Below are 19,670 nucleotides of genomic sequence, written 5' to 3'. Positions count from 1 at the left end.
ATAGATATTCAAGGGTTTGGATAAGATTTAGTCTCCCTATTGCCTTGGCTTTTGAGGTTTTGAAATCTCTGTATGTCACTAACACTTTGCAGCTGGCCTCATCAACAAGGCCCTGCACCCCTCTCTATCCCACCCATGGACACAATACCTTATATTAACATAAAATAATAATCTTATATTGCACATCTGTGAACACTGGCACATTCCCTGTACATTATTTTTGTACATCAACAGCTCTCTTCACATAGAATAGATTTTTACTTATTCTTTATTGTATTCTTTACTTATACCACCTGTCTTTTTTGGTAGTCGTATTTTTCTTACTTTGTATAGATAGTTGTTTTTTTCTCTTACTTTCTATGTTCTGATTGTCATGCACCACTACACCAAAGCAATTTCCTTGTATGTGCAAACTTACTTGGCAATAAATCTGATTCTAATTCTGATTGTTGATGTTGTAGAAGAAGTGCTACTGTAGTTACTTGTACCTTTTCCACAAACTGATTCTTGGACCAGGCAGTCCATCGCTCAGATAAACTGTGATGTGTGTTTAGACTCTCTGGTAAACATCAGCATAGTTAAATAACTGTTAATACTAAACGAGTGAAAGCTTTAAGGGAATGTTTCCACAGTAATACAAAAGTCCTTAATTCAATAAATCAACTACATGCTATAGTTAATTTGAAATCATATTGCAATACCATAATTCCACACACTGGTGATATAAACATATGTACATTTTGACCTCTGTATAGTGCCGGTCAATATAAAGAGCCTTTATCATGTAGTAGTATTACCTCATATGGCAGTCAGTGTTTTCTTACTGTCTCTTCACATGTATCTGAATATTTTGGGCCTGCAGATGTAGACATATTAAAGTTTCCAATTTTACAAAAAGGTCTAGAGATATGCAAAGGTCAGAAGATGCTATTTCTATACTGTGTGTTGAGGGTGTAACTGGACCACCTCGGGGATTTGTGTGTGTGTGTGTTTAGCAGGCTGTCGCATCCTGGTTGGAGTTTACTTTTACACACTCAGAGATATTTTATAATTTAACACGCACACAAACACACTCACACATTTAAAAGACTATAACATTCAATTTGGCTGCTCTGCATTTTACTGGTATTCAAACATTTCTTACAAAAATACTTTCATACAAAAACTGTTTACCATTTTAAATACAGCCATCATCTGCTTTTTACTAACACATATACAGACAAAGTGTGAAATGGTGACCAAAAGTGTGAAAGAGATTAGTAAGAGTTGCTGAACATGATAAATGGTACAGAATACAACAAAAAAACAAGTGAACCTCCAGGGATGTGGAAGTCCAACAAGGAAAGAGAGAAAAGGAGGAAGTACAGCATTCGTGACGACTATCTACAACCCCGAAGCAATTATATCAACTCAAATATGCACAGTGGCCGAGCTAAAGACGTGGCTGAAAATGTGACAACCTGGAGATATTTGTTCAGGCAGTCCGGTTTCATGGTGTACAGTCCAGCCAGTAACGAGGTCCAGGTGTGCCACTTGTTAACGGAGTGAAGACAGCATATGAGATAGCAAGAATGATGTTGAGTCTCAATCAGCTTATAATCAATTAGCAGCATGTAGTGTAGATTCTGTGAAACTTTGATCTTTTACAGCCTTGAGGTGTTTGCAGAGTATCGTGTGTTGACAGTATGACACATTTCCATTTAGATTCAGTCACAACCAGCCATGTGAAATACTGTCACCCATTAAATACTTGCAGGAGGGCTGGGTGTATCACATCTGTCCAGGTAAAATGATAACAGGTGTGTCTTCATGCGATGTTAAACACACATCTGAAACTGTAAAAGACACTTCCCTGTTCTCACATTCATGTTGAGTTTGTTCTCTCCAAGACGCCCTGAAAACACAGTTCTGAACACACCTGCTGGATTTGATATACTTAATCTCCATTAAGCTCTCATACAAAGAGTTAATAATGCAGAACATGAGCTTATGGGAATATGTACAAGAATACACACAGTGGAGGAAAACAGATCGATCTGCAGATCAGTTCACTAAAATCATTCATCTCCTTCTTCATCCTCCTCTCTTTCCCTCTTCTTCTCCTCCTTATAGTGTTAATATCAAAGGTTGCAGGTTTGACGAAACCTGCAAAAATTATTTCAAATCTGTTCCACCTGAGGCACACAGTGCTTTCAAGATGTGAACATCTTCCAAAGTAAATTTCAGTAGATGTGAGGATATAATCATATAATCTTGATTTAAGTAAACTCAAGTGCTACAGAGCGCTAGAAAGGTCTCTTGTCTTGAGAAGTTTAGTGAATTATTTCTGCCAGCTTTTAGCTTTTTGATCTCTGACATCACACTTTCTCAAAGGGGAACAAATGTTTCTCTTGCCCTTTCTTCTGTCGTTTAGGCTTCTTCAGTCCGCTGACGCTCCCTCCGTCCTCCTCTGCTTGTCTGTTTTGGGGCCAGGACATGGCCAGAGTTTCAGCCGCTGTCATGGCTCCAGGACCTCCACCCTCAACCACCTCCTCATCGGACGAAAAACCATTCTCGTCTCCACCGTCTTTAGTGTGAGTGAGGCTCCTGGGGTCCTCGTTCTTCTTGCTGTAACGCTGTTTAAGCCTTTCTCTGATCAGGAGCGCCTTCACAAGCAGAGTCCAGTTGGAGATCGCCCTCTTTTCTTTTTTCTAGAAAGTGGAAGAGGGAAAAAAAAATAATGTGGTGGTTTAAATGACTGGTTTTGCTTTTACACGAAATTAGTCTGGTTCTTAATTACTACAGTCCTCACCTTGACTGCAAAATCAGTCATGCATGGTGCATGGTCATATAAAGTTATTAGTTTCTAATAAATTCACAAATTAGTTTACAATAAAACCCACACAGTCAGACACACACACACACACACACACACACACACACACACACACACACACACACACACACCTCTTTCTCTTTTTGTTTCTGAAGCTCTTGTTCTTCCACCCAGGCAGCTCGGAGAACCTCCTCATGCTCCTCACACACAACGTAACCGTCAGTGCTGAAACACACAAACAAAACATGTGAATGAAACAAAGTATTTTTTTACTCTCACATTTCACATATTTAACTTTTTTTGTGACAACTGCATTTTTTTTAACTTCCTGAGTAGATTTTACAAAGTTTGACAAATAATTTTATTCTAATTATTCTGACAACACTACGCAGATGTTAAGGATGGAGTAGTTTCACCTGCAAGAGCAAAGAGAAAGAGTGAAAACATTCCTAAGCATGCATCATGAGTTAAAAAAAAAAACGAAACTGAGGTAACCCTGGAGCAACAATGTGTGTTAATATTAATATATAAATGAGATGAGAAGGTTGCTCACTGAGAATAATACAGCTACACTTAAAGAGCAAGCGATATCCATATGTGAAAGTAAATAAAATAGATGGGATGGGAGTAAATCCACTGACGTGCTCCCATACTGATTACATTCTCCTTCTTCCTCGTGTTTAACTAATTCTGTCTCAGAGGGGACTGTCACAGCATTGTCTTACACAGCGTGTGAGTATCCTCCATGGAAGTCGAAGCCTGTGACTGCAGGCGCGGCGTCAATGTTCAGCTTCCTGGCCACACGGTGCAGGTTGGGCAGCCTGACGTGAACACAGCCCACCGGTAACATACAGGGCTTAAACAGGTAGACGTTACCGTAGTCGTTACGGGGAACCTGAAGGGAACAAATGACAGGTAAACACCACCGGACTGTAGATTTAGGCAATTTATTTATAGACAGACAGCTCATCAATAACAATTTTAATATTTGATCGATTGTTCACATCATTTATCAAGAACAAATGCCAAGCATTTTTTTTGGTTATACCTTCATAAAAGTATCACTGTAAATGCTTAAGTGACCCTATTTATTTATTCATCATTCTAGTTCTTTATTAATACCTTTCCGTCCACAGCTATAGGCGGTTGGTACTTCTCAGTCTGCCATTCTCCAAACAGAGCCAGGTCGTTCTCGTTCTTCATCTCAGACATCATCCTGGCCTTACGGGAACGATTAGAGAAGCCTTTCACCATCTGACGGAGAGACACACAGTGGAAGACATTATATATATTCTGTCATTACCTACTTTCTGTTACACAACCACCAAGTTTCCTACCACTGGCTGATCTGTTTATGACTCACCAGCCTATAAAGACTTTAATGTACCAGCATGTACTGCTTAAACCTTCTCTACTACTGGCTTATGAAATGTATGCATGACAGTTTGCCTGCAGTCAAGAGTACAGAGCATCCAGCACAGGGCAGAGATCTGCATTTAAAGGAAGTGAATGAGGGTGAATACTTAATATGTCCTCCTGTGTCACTGCAGACAGGTTAGTCTGGACATCAACTAAAAGCACAACATCATTTCAGTGTCAGTGCATGTAAAAACCCTAATAGAGCAATGATTTTCTCTGCTTTATCTTCTGCAAAGCCAGATTTCAGATTAGCCTGACTCCTCCTATCCACATGTCAAAGCGTCATTGGGCAAGATAACGAACCTCAGATTGCTTCGGATGGTTGTGCCAGCACCTTGGTATGATATCTTGCTGCCATCGGCGTGTGAGTGTGTGATGAGCAGCAGAAACACTGTAAAGCGTTTTGAATAAAAGCGCTATGTAAATGCAGCCATTTACCATCTAATCAGTGCTCACCTGCTGAAATATCAAGATACACAACTCACTCACTCTCAGGTTTTGGCTGCGTGCAACTTTGTTCATTGATCAAATTAAGACAAACTTAAGAGATTTAATTGCATCATTTCTCCCCAAAGTATAGCTGGAAATACACTGACAAGAATTTAGCTTTGCAAAACCACAAAACTAACTTTGTTACATGTGCTCATTTGTTTCATGTCAGGGAGGCTTTCATTAAGTTATATCATGAAGTTTATATCTTGAGGCAATATCTCCTGGGCCCCACTATATTTCTCAATCAATTCAATTTGTGGAAATTCCCCATAGAGTTCACCCAGTCTGGTCCCTGTGTGAGAGGCAATATTACAGCAGTTGACCATGAGAGGGAAAACCTGCAAGTAATGAGTGGCGTTTCTGAGTAATACATGAAAAGTTTGTGGTTACACTGCAGAAAGTAAGTTCCCTCTTGAAACTGAATAATATGTTGCATAGTGAGGTAAACATTGCTCTTTTGGACTCTCACTACACATCACACACAGCTCAAATCAACCCTCCTCATCCACTTCAATGTCAGGGATGAGGCTACGATGGAACAATAGTGGTTAATTCTGGTTAACTGTGTGTTTGGTGGTTATATGGACATCAGTGGAGTGTTTGAGTTTAACTGCTCCTGATGTTGTTCCTCTTTTTTTTGGTATCAGTCATGAAATCATGCAAATAAAACCTGCTGAACTGATTTGGCTACAGTGAGAGACGCTAGTGTGAGATAAAGTTAGAGAGGAACAGAAGTGATCAAGAAACTAACAAACAGAGAAGAGAAATCATGGCTGGAGGAGAAAAAAAAAAGAGGAAATAAATACATAAGAAAACTAAATTGGAGAAAATTTCTCTCTCACCTTATATGGCTCTTCTCCTAGTCTGACAGTTTGTGCTTCTTTCAGCCACGTGTCTCTGGAGTGGAGGGTGTGCACACAATCCCTAGAGAGAACAAACATTTAAATGTGATGAGAAGAATAAGAAAAAAAATATTTATCACACTGAAATTCTTATTTACCTCAAGAATTGAATGTTTTGCTCATGTCTTGAGGCCAAACAGAGTCAACGTCTTTTGAGTGCATGTTGGGTGTATTTTAAGATTAAAGCACTTAGTTCCCAGTGTGAATAAGGTCTAACAAGCATTAACAGTCAAAAGGAGATGTATTTCACAGCTAGATCACTATCTGCAGATGAACACAGCTTCAAGCACATGACAGGTTAACTAATATAACAGCACCACCAGGTGGCCACTGATACTCAAACAATTCATTCAAACATGCAGGTCAACCAATCTTCCACAGCAACAATAAATGAAGTCGTTCTTCAGAGAACCAGAAGTCCAGACTGAACCTGCTCTTTCTTCCACAATGAGACTAACAGACTAAAACTAACGCTACAACTTGTAAAATAAAATATTTCATTGGCCTTATATGACCAACTAAGTATAAACACCGTCATTAAACTTCAATGACACCCTAGTTTACAGTACGAGTTGTGATGTTTTAGTTTAACCCGTGACGCATAACTGACAAATTTATGGCAAATGTTTCCATGTACGCCCTGTGATTCATAACATGTCCAGTTTGCTTCCAAAAACAATGTCCCTTTCACAATCCTGTACAAACCAGAATCCGCAATGAGAGGAAACTGGTTTAACAGAGATGATGCTGTATAAAAATATGTCCTGTGACGCATCCTGAGAAGTGATTTAATGAAAAAGTATCCACGACTGACTGTTTTACTACTGACCTGGAGTACACTGGCTCTCCTCGGCAGTATCCCAGTACTGTGGCTGTGGGGGGGTAAATGGCTTCGTATTTCAGCATGTGTCTCTTTAGAGCGTACAGCGGGTGGTTTTTATACTCCGCTATAGAGATGGGCAGCGGTTTGTTCAGCAGCCTGTTCTGGATCTGGGTGGGCAAAATGGGGAAAACAGAGAGAAGATGGATGGTGTTAATAAGTAGAAAAGGGGTGTTCAGTGTTGAACCAATTGTGAGTAAAGTAAGAAGCTCCTTGCATGCGAAGAATGATGCATTTTTATGTTTGGTATTTAGACTGCACTCAGTTTGAATTGTCACTTTTTGTAAGCGAGGACATCTAAACTTTTCATGCTTTGAATGAGACTATATTCAGGGCTACTCTGGACGTCTTTTTCCTCACTGTTACTGATGTAAATACCTGATGTGAGACCCACTCTCATATCTTTTACTACTTATACATAACATTGCCCGAAAAAGGAGAACCATTCAGCTTATCCAGATAAAGTTATCTGGTTTATTTTGTTAATTTGTTACTGATGTTTAGCTGTAAACAGGAAAATTGCTTTTTACTGGTTAAAAACAGTGTGCTGTTTTTATATCATGTACATTTTTACAACTGTCCTGCAGAAAAAACAGCTAATTATTGGGCTTTAGCGTTGCTTTTTTCCACTTTTCAGTCAATTATAGTTGTCTACTATCAGCACCAGCAGTCTGCTGGGCGGGGGAGACATCTGATGCCAATACCCTCAACTTTTAATGTGTAAGCTGACCAGTTTGCCAGTAACTTTGTGTTCCTTTGATGTGTTACTCAGAGATAGAGGGGATTTCCAACAGGAAAGAGTAAAAGGATCCAAATGAGAAAAGAGAATTATGTAAACATACACAACTAACACTATTAACACAACACACTAGTAGAAATGTAGAAATGAAAAATGTGTTACAGCGATAAAAGAGTGTGCAAAATAGCATTTAGAGCAAAACAGAATACATAACAGCAACAAATTGGAGTATTAAATTGGTGTGTGTGTGTTTGACAGGATGAGTTTGAGTTCATATGTGTTGGAGGTTGGATGTCCGTCTCACCTCCTTGTCCTCCTTCGTGTCCCTCTCATCCTCTGGTCCCAGGAACGGCTCGAGCGTGTCCTCCCACCACTCTTCTTCTACCCTTCTCTTCCTGGACGATGTCATCCAGGTGGGGTCGTACTTCCTTCCCAGGTCCTTCAGAAACCCGTCCCCGTCCACTGACACCACGTACGTCACCGGCGCTGTTGCATTCTGGGAGCAGAGATGAGGCATCCCGACACCGTGTTCCACGTCTACGCAAACCCAGGAGGATGTTTTTTCCAGAAACACCTCCAACCACTCGTCGGCTCCAGGCCCCTCTCTCTTATTCCCACTCCTTCGCTTGTTTCCGTTGCTCGTCGTTCTTTCTTCTTCATCACCATCTTCTCCTTCTTCACACTCTTTGTCATCTTCGTTTTTCACCTGTTTTTTCCCTCCCCCGCTCTTTCTCTTTGGGGCTGTGGTCACTTTAGCTTTGCTCCTCCCTTTCCCCTTCGTCCCCTTTTTAGATTTGGCCCCGCCCTCTGAATCTTCACTGTCTTCCTCACTGGTCACCTGAAAATCCTCCTCATCACTGAGCCACTTGTCCTCCTTTTCCGCTTCACTGTTGCTCTCTTCCTTGTAGCTAACCTTTGAGGCGACGCTGCGGCGTTTTGAGTTCTTCGGTTTCTGCCGCCCTGATGTTGGAGCCTCCTCCTCTTCCCCCTCATCTTCGTCTTTTATTTCCTTCCTCTTAGCTTTCTTTCCTCCTCTGTCTCCCTTCCCTCCTCCAGCTGCTCTCTTGGTGCCAGGAGACACCTTCGGCTCCTGTGGGCTGGTCTTGGATGTTCCCTGGTTCTTTCCTTGGGCACCAGAAGATGTTTTAGCCCCTTTGCCCTGGAGAAAGGACACAAGAGATATGTACAGTATGTGTATTTGTAAGAACAGAAGACTCAGCTCATGTTATGTAATCAGTTTGTAATGAGCCGACACATGTGGGGGAAATATGTGTAAACTTTGTAGAACAACAGAGAAGGTGTTTGAGTCGTTCCCCTGATGAATTTTGCAAATTTGGTTACGATTAGAAATGAAACTATGCAATAAGTTTTTCTCAGTTGCTTTGGCTCAATTCTAAAATGACAGTTTAAGACGTCAAAACGATATGTAAAATTCTTCAAAACATTTTGTTACTTGTGCACAACAGAAAGTACAACTGTCTACAATTTGAACAATTATTGGTTGTATATGTCTTTGTGATCAAAATAGATTATGTTTCTTCTCAGTTGAATAGTTTGATACATATTTGATTTCTATCATTGTGTAAGTCGTCACATGCAGAATAGTCCAACTAATTATCAGAATCTGCAGAGCTCGTGTTTCATAAATTGCATTGATACGTAGTGGTCGTTAAGTCTGCTAAATTGATTTTTTGGTGTCAGGTGAAACTTGAATTTCACTTACGAATGGGGAGTCTCACATCTTTGATCAACCAATGGCACGTGCTGTCCAGTTAGCTTACAGGTGTAAATCATGAGTATGGGTATTGTAAAACACATTTATAGAGCTTGAGGGCAACAGAGTTACTACAACTTGTGAACATGGAGGCGCCTGAACACTGGATGGGGGCAACAGAGGTGTAAATATATGATTATCCTTGGTTTTTACTATATCAAACGAACGTGTCATTTTGGTGGCAATGTTTATTCATTGACACAATTACTTAATTTTGAGCTGAGAACTTTTTTTCGAACATTGTTGTATAATAAATTATTTTCTCGTTCTCTGGCGCACAGCACAGCCCCCTCCACTTGCACGCATCGGAGAATATTCGTACGCACTGTTGGCCAGTCAGGAACTGAGTAGGCTAGTAGTGTGATGTGTGAAACAAACATCCCTCAGGTTTATGTGAGCACTGTTAAATAGAGGAATCAGTGGAGCGTGTAATTCTTCACTGCCATAAATACTCTTGAAAACAAGAAACATTTAAGAAACTAGGCTGATCAAAAGAACTTAATGTTCAGTGAATCTTAGGCGATGGGCCATACCATTCTCGATATGCAAGAATGTTTGTTGCTTCGCATCTATGACACTGTGCTTGTTCTGTTTGTTTTACTTAAATAAAGATTAAACATGACCATTAACTTTAGTCTTTGTTGTTATTTGATAATTGCTAATAAATAAAACAATTTTGGCCGAGTAAAAACTGACTTTGGGTGAGTAGATTTCTGATCCACTTGCCCGACCAGGCAAGTGAAAAAACAACGTTGAACCCTGCCATCCACACATAACAAAGACCTGGCCCAAAGCAGTGTAAGGACCAGTTAAGCACAGACTTGTATTTGCTAAATTGTTAATGACATTGTTAATATCTTGTTATTTCTGCCCTAATAAAATTATAGTAGTTTATACTGCAGTTTCAGTTATAATTAGCAGTCATACTGTACATGGATGTCAATTGCAACGTGCTGGAAGGCCTGTGGGACCCTTTTAATGTATGAACACTGTTTCCTAATGTCTTTCAGAAGTGTTGAATATAATTACTTGAGTAGAACAGTCAAGGAAAGAATTTTCTGTACATTAAACTGCAGCTCTTGACTAAATATGGCTTGTGTAATTACATCAGTATCCTCTAAAGAGCTGAATAACAGATTGTCGGTACCTTGGCTGACGGGGGTTTGAGAGGGATCGGCTGCAGAGAAAGTACCAAGCGGCAGAAGAGCTGCAGAGACCTCAGGACCAACAAGAACAGCTGCAGGAAACATAAAACACACAGGAGCATAATTACCTCACAAATCTACTCGTTTACACGCACAGGCTGTGTTGCATTTAGTAGGCTTGAGGTAAACTACCAACATGAGTCATCTCCTGATGGTTTCTCGCTGAAAGGCTGGCCAGCCGCCTCTCCAGCAGAGCCTGCGGGTCTGGACGCTCCTCATAGGGAAGACTGGAGTTGAGGGTGAATGTTGCTCTGAACCTGGAGAGGAAGAGAGATTAAAATAAATAGATGGCAATAAAAGATACATCAGTGATTACACAAAGGTAATAATAACTGATATGATGAGGTTGATGACTGTGGAGAGGATTTGGTTGCATCACTGGAAACATTTATTAGTGTTTTACACATCCTGCCATGAAAAGAAGCTTCAGGCACCATTTACATACTAAACATTTAACATTTGATGAGCACACACCATTTGAGCAGTCCAGATATGTAGTTTTGGTCGATGCGTTCTTTGGCGACCACGCTGAAGTGGGCAGGCAGCAGCGACAGAGTGATGGCCAGCAGGTCTGGCTCACTGCACAGACGGTTGCGAAACATCCCGCTGGCTATCAGGCACATCAGGTGGACCTGAGAGACCAATTAGAAGTTAGTAGTGACTGAAATCCAACTGTGGTGAGTTCAAATCACACAAAGATTTGGAAGAAGCACAGACAAACGTTTACAGCGCAGGTGTGTATTTTCACCTTGTGCGTGTCTGCCAGCACGTCCTTCTTGAATCGGTTCATCATTCGCCTCAGATACGCCTCGAACTCAGCCTGCCTCTTCTGCCTGGCCAATCAGCAACAATGATTAGAAACACACATTTAAAAAAGATATATACAGACGTGCATCCAGTTGGCTTTGTAATTCATACACAAGTGTGTTTGTAATCATACTTTAACAGCGTCTAAGTGCTGAGTCATTTTCACATGAAGTAAGTCCATCAACCCTCAAGGTGCTCTTGAAGATGAAAAAAATTGTAATAGAAAAGGAAAATAAGGCACTCTAACACAGAACATGGAGAGATAGTATCTTAAAAGCCAGACTAAGTAAGACTAAGCTCTGCCTGAAAACCTTTTTTCTTTTCAGGACTAAAAAGTTTGCTGATGCTCCTTGAACTGTATTTACAACAAAAGCAGATGGATGTTACTAAACCAAAAATCAGTCATAAACAAAATACTTCTAAATGAATTCAGCCGGTGAAAACTTTGAAACTGAAACAGATCACAATTCTTCCATAAATTACAGTTACAGGATCTCCATAGTTATAGAGAACCATGTTTATCTTTGCTATGTGCTCTTATTATTCTGTATCTATTTAAGTGAGAATATAACGTTCTGTCTCAACATAACGCATGCAGCATGGATAATATAACTGTATTTATACTAATAGTTACTTTAAAAAAAAAATGTTTTAATTATTAGGGTTCAAACCCCAAAGATAATAACCCTATTGAGTTTGTGCCAGTTTAATATTATTATTATTATTTTTTATGTTGTTTTTTTTTCTTCTGGCATGGCTCAAATTGCCATATGCTGGAATGATCTAAAATCATGGCCACCTGGTCGATATTTGAATATATCACAATGACATTAAGTATGTGGTAAAAATACACAAATAGCATAAAATGTTTTTAGCGATAAATATCTTTGCTTAACAATCTTTCACATGTATTTTCAGTACAAACACAATACAAACACACGTTTCACTTACTTTTTCCTGACTTCTGGAGATTCGATCTCGATCTCCACTGGTTGAGAGGGCAGGACGGGTTCTGCTGGCTCCACTGGACCCAGAGGCTCAGCCAACTCTGATCAACACACATACATACATTTCAGTTTCCCAGTGTGTTGTACTCCTTTTTATTATTATTATTATTATCATTATTATTATTATTATTATTATAATGTGAATAGCGTTCACAACCACACTTTCTCACCTGCAGAGAGAATTTGCTTTACATATACACAATGAAAAGGTTTAATATTATATTATGATTTAATTCATACACACAACAGACTAACGCTGTTTTCTACTGACTCTTCACTTACCTTCCACTTCCTCCCAATCATCCTCGTCTTCCTCACTGTCCTCCTCCTCATCCTCTTCTTCTTGCTTCAATGGTTTCTTGGCATTCATCGTAACCACAGGTGCTTTTGAGGTCACCATGTCAAAGTCATCTTCACTGTCAGCTTCCTCCTCCTTCGCTGGTGACAGGAAGTATTTACTGGTTTTGACAGCACTGGCGGAGGAGGATGTGGTAGAAGAGGTGTTCCTTCCAGCTCGTTTTGTGGAGGAACGTGGTTTGGATTTGACTTTCCTCTCAATCTTCTCCTCTTTCTCTGTGATGAAAGACAAGGGTTTTTAGCAGCTGTGTTCACATAATGAATAATGCTTTCAGTCTTCCACGTCTCTTTTTTTGGCCAACGATAATAGAAATCCTTTTAATTTAAAGCTGTTATATTTAGCAATGAACCAGATCACCATCATAGAGTATCTTCTCTCTGCCAGCAGGGCACAAAATTAGCACCATCCACCAGCCAAATGCTGCTAAAATATGCAAATGACTGGTAGATTTGCTTCACTCACCAGCCAAAGAAACAACGGTAATCTACTGAGTGGCTGGTAAAATGTGAACATTCATTAGCCATTTGACCAGTGGACAAAAAAGTTAATTTTGCATCCTGTCTGCCAGCCTCTGCACAGCCTTTTACATCATGAGAAACAGTGTTATATATAAAAGAAAACTTGTAAAGCAAACATAATACGGTGTTGTTTTTGTCCAGAGAAAATTATCTAAAAGCCACAGGAAAAGATTATTATCAACAAGAGAAAAACCAAACAAGAGTAAACAATAATCAAAACTAATTACTAACAAACTAAAACTAACAGCACAATGGTGATGGTGGTTGAGGTTCACAACAGGAAGCAGTAAGGGTTTATCTCAATTAATGACTCACCAGTCATGAAACATGTAAGATATGAAACAGGCTTCCAATCATCTGAACCATGTTGTTTACTAAATACAGCCCACTAACAATGATGCTGCTGTTCAAATAGCAATAAAACCACATCTGAGACGACGCTGTTGCTGTGATTTCAGGAAAAAAAGGAAGAGCAATGCTTAAATGTGCATTTCAAACTGCGACAAAGACAGATCCAAAAACACTCAAATTAAGTCAAAACAGCAAAACATGAGAGAAAAAAACCAGCAGGAAAATGAAGATATACAAACAATTACTGAGATTGTTGTGTGACTTATCCCATTTTAAAAGATAAAGATCAAACTTAAGGAGAAACTTTTTTCTTTTCTTTCACAAAAACATGTTTTGATGAAGTGGAGCACAGATGTGTATGTAGGCCAACGCATCCACTCCAGTAACCGTGCGCATCATCCATCCAGGCACCTGAACAATGGCTCGCTTGAAAAGTATCTTCTTGGTAGACACGATAAGAAAACAACACTGACTATTTATGTATTTTTACCCATTCAAGAGCCAAAATAAACAGAATCATCAACTCACTAGGGACAATAATTCAATTTTACTGGAATCATATTGTGATCATATATATATATATATATATATATATATATATATATATTATGTCACGTTGTTTCACAAAAGTCTGCTCTGCAAATTGAGGATTCATGGCAAATTGTAAAAATCTGTAACGTTGGTGATTGAAGCTTTTGTGTTGATATGTGAATTGTTCATTTACATAATGTAAGACAACAGAGCAAAGGTCATTGAATTAAATACGTTTGATAATTTATTACTAATATATCTCCATTAATCTCCATATTATCATACATAAATATTGATAGTGGAAAAATATCAAAATGTATCAGCTGATAATGTCATCTATCTGTATCAATGCATGAAACTGTGGAAGCTACATTACCAATACTACTATATTAACAATCAGCTATAATTCACAACATAAACACCAGCTAATAGGACACGTTTAGCAGGATACATGCAGGTAAAAAAAAAGTCTGCAACTCTATCCATAGAGTCAGGATTACACACACCCCTCTACTGTTAAAGAAAGTAAAGTGTGTCCCTCCTTCTTTTGCAATCTGAGTTTTTCTACACTGTTTTAACACTCGAGCTATTTCATGGATTTCTCGTTCATTTCCTGGGTGCAAACGTGCAGGCTTGTTTTGCAACAGACGGGGGGAGATGTTGTGTTCATTAGTGACATATTAGAGCGATGCATCAGTCTTCTCTGTACCTGCATCAGTCTTCTTAGCTCTTGCCTTCGCTCCGCTGCTCTTTGCCTTCAGCTTCAGTTTCTTTGTATCTGCAGGTGTCTCTGCACACTCTCTCCGCTTTGCCATGCCGTCTCTGTCTATTCCGTCACTTTTCTCAATCAAAAACACTTTTCCTAAAAAAGTATTTTGGCTAATCTAGACGACCGGAAGTCCCTCGGCTCTCCACATGGTGCTGCAACCACGGATAGTTGTGTAAGAGTAAAGGAAACAGCAGTTATCCAACATTTCACTCAAAAGCTTTCATAACACCAGACGCTGCGCACCGGTTGTTTTGGCGACATGACTTTGACGTCACGTCCGGTCCTCTTCTTCTTCGTCGGTGGTCCTAATTTACTGCTCTTTTTCTTAACCCTCAAAACTCTCTATTTACAATTTTACTGACATACATTTTTACATTTATGCTGCTAACTTAAATCTGAAGGACAACTCTAAACCCTTATATACATTGTGGTTGGTTTTTGAGCAAAGTAATACCACTTTTCGACACTGAGGGGCGTTGTTGTGCTACATATGAGGCCCTTGTCTCTATTCCACTTCATCTGATGTTAAAGTATCACCTTGACCTTTGATAGTTTTTGCAGTGACACATTAATAGCTATATTCATGGGGTTTCATAAAAGAGACACTCATGCTGTGTGGCTACACAACCGTCTGGCAACGATAGTGTCTATTCATCTTTTTATATTTGAAGCATTCAGCTAGAGGGATGAGTCCAAACTTCAGCCTCGAGATCCTCAATATTTAAGGCATTAAAGTGTTATACAAGAGTTTGTACATGTTTCTTTTTTATTTACTAGTAATCATACATGATTTACATTCTAGCAAACCATTTCAAGAGCATGCCATAAACCCAATTTTTGCAGTTTTCTACCAGGACACGAACACCCCACAGCACTTTGACTTTTCTAATCTGTCTGCACCTTCAGCTGCATTACTACATAATGATGATGTAACTTTTGATTGAAAAAAGTAATAATAAAGACGTGATTTTCAAACTCAATGTCATGTTTCTAGTTCATCTTTAACTGTCATGGATGAAAATCAATGGCCACCTTGAATAATGAAAGATTTAAAAATATAAAATACTACAGCATGCTTTAGAAAGCTGGTATGTGAGGTGTAATGTATACTTTACAGTAACAATGGAAAGCCACCAGTATTGTCCTTTAAAGAGTTCAAGGTCGGGCCACAGTCCCATGATAAGTTTACTCTAATAAAAGTCACAAAATATAATTTAAGAGACCTTCAGTGTCGATGTATTCTTCTAATGTTTTATTTATCAGTGGTCTGGGTCACTTTCTCCTGTATACAGTCTGTGTATCTGGAAGAACGTGTTGGAAATGAAGCGATAATCAGACAAAAAAGAAAAGAATATCATTTATGAATTCTGGTGCAGGTTTTACCTCAGTATGACAGTGAATGAAATGTGAACAGGACCATGAGATCATTAGCCAACTCTGGCCAACTATCTGATAAAATCACCTGGCTAATAATGAAGGATTTTTGGTAGCCATGTCACAAGTAGAGGAGCTACTCTAAGTTTCCACCTATGATTACAGGTCATCCTGAGTAGATGTGACAGATTGAAGTCCTGAATGTGTAGTCGGTCATTTCACACCATGATAAAAGTGCAATATTTCCTCTTTTAAAGGGTTGATGAAATTCTGCTCTGTTCCAAAATGTCTTTTTCCATAGAAAAGGTTGTTTCCTCTAATAGTGTGACAGGCCTGTGCACTGATACTGTTCTATTATAAAGGTATTATCAATAGACAGTTGCTGTTAGTTAATTTTTTGGGTTTTACTTTTTTGAAACTGGAGCATCACAACGTCTCAGTCTACCTTAATAAATAGAAGTCTTTGATTATATTCCCATCCCCTTTGCACACTTTTCCTTACAATTACATCAGAAGGACTTCAAACTCTAAACTGGCTTCAGATGTGAAAATGTGGTTATGGTCATCTCTCGGTGTCAGCCATGTCCTGGATTTTTCACTGCCTTCCACCCAGTGCATGCGGTGATATGTCTTCTCCCCACTGGGACCCCGAATAAGAACTAAGTGGGTAAAAGACCATGACTAAATTCATTCTTTATCTTGTTATTTTGAGACGAGTCTGTGTGGTTTCCCTGAAACGAGTTCTGCGTCTTCAGTCCGAATCAATTCTGTTTATTTCACATCAATTTAATTTTCACTGGGCTCTGCTGTCATCCATATCGATCTTGTTGGGATTCTGTGGCAGATGTGTGTGTTTCACTTCAGAAAGCCGTCTGTCAGCTGATACAGTCAGACAGCTTCAGACTGACTCGCTGCAGTACGGACCTGATGGGAGCAGGGGACCATTTCTGTGTGAGTGCCCTGTATGTGTGTGTGTGTGTAATGCATGCACCATACCCATACATATGCATACCTATTGCATGCATACACATAAATGAATACATGTTTATGTGTGAAGTGCATGTGCATCCATATCTCTGAGTGTGTGACAGGTTTTCGCTTCACGGCCTCCTGGACGTGTGCATCCATTCATTGCCTTCTGTGAGCACGTAGGCTCTTGAGACTGTGCTTATACATATATCTTTTGTGTGTGTGTGTGTGTGTATGTGTGTTTGTTTGTTTTTGCATGTGTGTGTGTGTGAGGTGACAGGGCTTAAATCCATGGTCCAGTGCGCTGTGCTTCCAGCGCGGTGCATGGCTTCCATCCCTATATGAACCATCAGTACAGTCAGATAGGAATAAAAAGCCATACAGCGCACTGGGCATTGGGGAGACTGGATTTTAAGAGCAAGTACACATACACACAAACACAAACACACACACACACACACAGAGTGAGATGATAGATGGGTAGACATCCGAATAATATCCAAGGGCCTGCAAAACTAGAAAACAGGATAACAGCAGGCAAAGGACACGGACACCCAGAAAGGACCACACAGAGCTGATAGAAAACGACACTTGTTCCTGCATACATACTGGGAATACAGCATCACAGCGGGCCAAGGACTGATCGACTGACTGACCAGAAGACAGACGCTGTGTGAGTCAGAGGGAGAGCACGTGAAGCCTCATCAAGGACGAGTGATGCCACCTGCTGTCGAGGTGTGGCAACGGGTGTGACGTCCACCCAATGAGCACTGAAGTGGGCTTTCTTTCCCCACAGTGTTGTCTCCAAGGCAGCAGGTTTTTCAACTGTACAGCTCTTTGCCCACAATTATCAGACCGAGCCACAGTTGTATAGAATGCATCTGAAGAATCTTGACCTGTTAACCTTTATACACTACCATGTTTTGGATAGTACAAAAAGTCTCTTTGCATCGTTTTTGGATATCGGGTTACAGTAAACATCCATCCATCTCTCCTGCTGCCAGTAAATGACTGGGATTCACTCTCCCTCCTTTCAGCTTTTCCAAGGGCACAAATAGAACCCTTTGTTGGCGTAAGTGTTTTAATCTGCAACCCGCATACCTGTTCCCCTGATGGATGTCTATACTTAGACTTTAATACATGTTGATGACATTCATTTGAAATATATTTTGGTCAGCTGGGATGTTGTTTCCTCCTTGGCCACAAGTATCTGCAAGTAAACAGTTGAAATCGACACAATGATTTTGGTCAGATTTTGAAACATTTACTCTCTATATACATTCTGTTCACATATATTAAACTTTGAAGGCTGTATGTATTTTCAATTAATTAGATCTAAACACTTTTTCACAGCCACAATTTTCATTTTCCAGACCTGTGCCACAAAAACATGAAATCAGACATTTTGTGTTGGTGTAAAGCCAACTATTAGGATTCAATAAAAAAAACCTTAATTTAAATAATTTGTTCTTAAAGGGGAGTGGTCAACTCCTCCACCAATAAGCTCTGTGGCACCTGTTGTCCTCTTGGTTAGGAACCACATGCTGCTAACACAACCAGATTAAGTGTAAGAACGTTTTTTAAAAACAATTTAGAAAAGAGGATTGTTTCATAGAGCAACCAACTTGTTGCAGTGTTATGGTTTAATCAAGAGCTATGTCTTTGATACCAAGGTGGTGACCCTCTTCATTTTGCCACATTTTCTGGAACATTCCTGGAACAAGTCACAGTGCACTTGAAGGAAATGGAGAGAGAAGATTAAAAAAAAAGAACAGACTCAATAAGAGGAATATTTCTGCAGTGGAGGTTATGTTTTGTAATGGTGAAATATTAAATAATCCTTCTCTTCTGTCTGAAATATATAACCTGATCTGTCCTGGATTCTTGGGCCTCACAGGCTCCAGGAATGACTTGGAAAAGGACTGAGAATTTGGCAAGTGGCTGCATTAAAATTAGAGTAAACCCCCGAAAAATCCCCACAAGTCTAGCGCAGGTGTGTTCTTGTTGTTTTCTACAGAAATAAAGCCTGAGAAGCCATTCCTGTCGCGCCTTAAGAGGCTTCACAACTTCAAGGAGCGGATATGAAATAAATCCAATTACCGAGCTGTCAATCAAGCCGCTAATTAGTAGTACGACTCCGGCAGACTAAGTGGCATCAAAGCTGGAAACTCAAAATAGAGGCGACGAGAGAGACACACAAAAAATGACACAACACTGGCAAATTCGTCGCTGACAACAAAAGAACTACTGCAAATAAACCTCTTCAGACGCCTCCTCATACAACCTCTAGACGGGCTGCTGCTATTTCTGGATCGCCACAGACGAGCAACAGCAGCTCTGGAGGAAATAAAAAAAAAAGAAAAAAAGAAAAAAAAAAAAAAAGCTGCATGAAAAAGAAGCGAGCATCCATCCGAGCATCCGAGCCGGGACACCGCGGGGTCCTCCTACGCCTCTGTACCCGCACTCCCTGCGTCCTCCGGCCGGGTTGCCGGGGCTCCGGGTGATCCGAGCAAACAGGGTCCGACCTCAAACAGGTGGGCTCCAGGCTCGTGCTCGGGGCTCTCGCCACTTCTGCTTGAGGCCTCAACACTTGTCCAAGATAGTAGTTTGTCCTCTGCTCAGTCCTCTTGCCCAGAGAGACGGGCTCGGTGATGCTGCCGCTGCCACCGGTGGATATGTGAAGTTTGACCGCCCCTTTACGCATCTGTGCGTATTTCCATTCAGCGACAGAGGCAAACAGAGAGAGAGAGAGACAGAGAG

General features: G+C 40.1%; 1 protein-coding gene across 2 annotated transcripts; it reads right to left on the bottom strand.

Moving 5' to 3' along the window:
* Positions 1-1,097: 1,097 nt before the first annotated feature.
* xpc (xeroderma pigmentosum, complementation group C) lies at positions 1,098-14,844 on the bottom strand. 2 transcript variants are annotated; one of them, XM_067591653.1, is made up of 14 exons: positions 14,508-14,842; positions 12,323-12,613; positions 11,985-12,081; positions 10,975-11,059; positions 10,701-10,858; positions 10,363-10,483; positions 10,169-10,258; positions 7,552-8,406; positions 6,458-6,618; positions 5,569-5,650; positions 3,938-4,069; positions 3,541-3,710; positions 2,947-3,040; positions 1,098-2,690 (listed from the first exon to the last, which is right to left on the bottom strand). In XM_067591653.1, exons 1-14 carry the CDS (start codon positions 14,611-14,613, stop codon positions 2,358-2,360), a joined length of 2,775 nt encoding a protein of 924 aa, XP_067447754.1. In that variant the 5' UTR covers positions 14,614-14,842; the 3' UTR covers positions 1,098-2,357. The 2 variants fall into 2 exon arrangements, with proteins under 2 accessions (XP_067447754.1, XP_067447756.1); XM_067591655.1 differs by having other exon boundaries at positions 2,473-2,683; positions 2,939-3,040; positions 14,508-14,844.
* Between the last annotated feature and the right edge of the window lie 4,826 nt (positions 14,845-19,670).

This window comes from Thunnus thynnus, chromosome 6 (assembly GCF_963924715.1).
Source record: "Thunnus thynnus chromosome 6, fThuThy2.1, whole genome shotgun sequence".
Classification (NCBI taxonomy): domain Eukaryota; kingdom Metazoa; phylum Chordata; class Actinopteri; order Scombriformes; family Scombridae; genus Thunnus; species Thunnus thynnus.
Note: the sequence above shows the minus strand (reverse complement) of the source record. Positions and strands in the feature narration are given on the sequence as shown.

Excerpts from the sequence above, each read along its gene's own strand:
- xpc (XM_067591653.1), bottom strand. The coding sequence starts at position 14,613 with ATGGCAAAGCGGAGAGAGTGTGCAGAGACACCTGCAGATACAAAGAAA. Across the intron at positions 10,259-10,362 it reads ACCATCAGGAGATGACTCAT|CTGTTCTTGTTGGTCCTGAG; the intron begins GTTGGTAGTTTA and ends TGTTTCCTGCAG. Across the intron at positions 3,041-3,540 it reads GGAGGATACTCACACGCTGT|CACTGACGGTTACGTTGTGT; the intron begins GTAAGACAATGC and ends TGTGTGTTTCAG.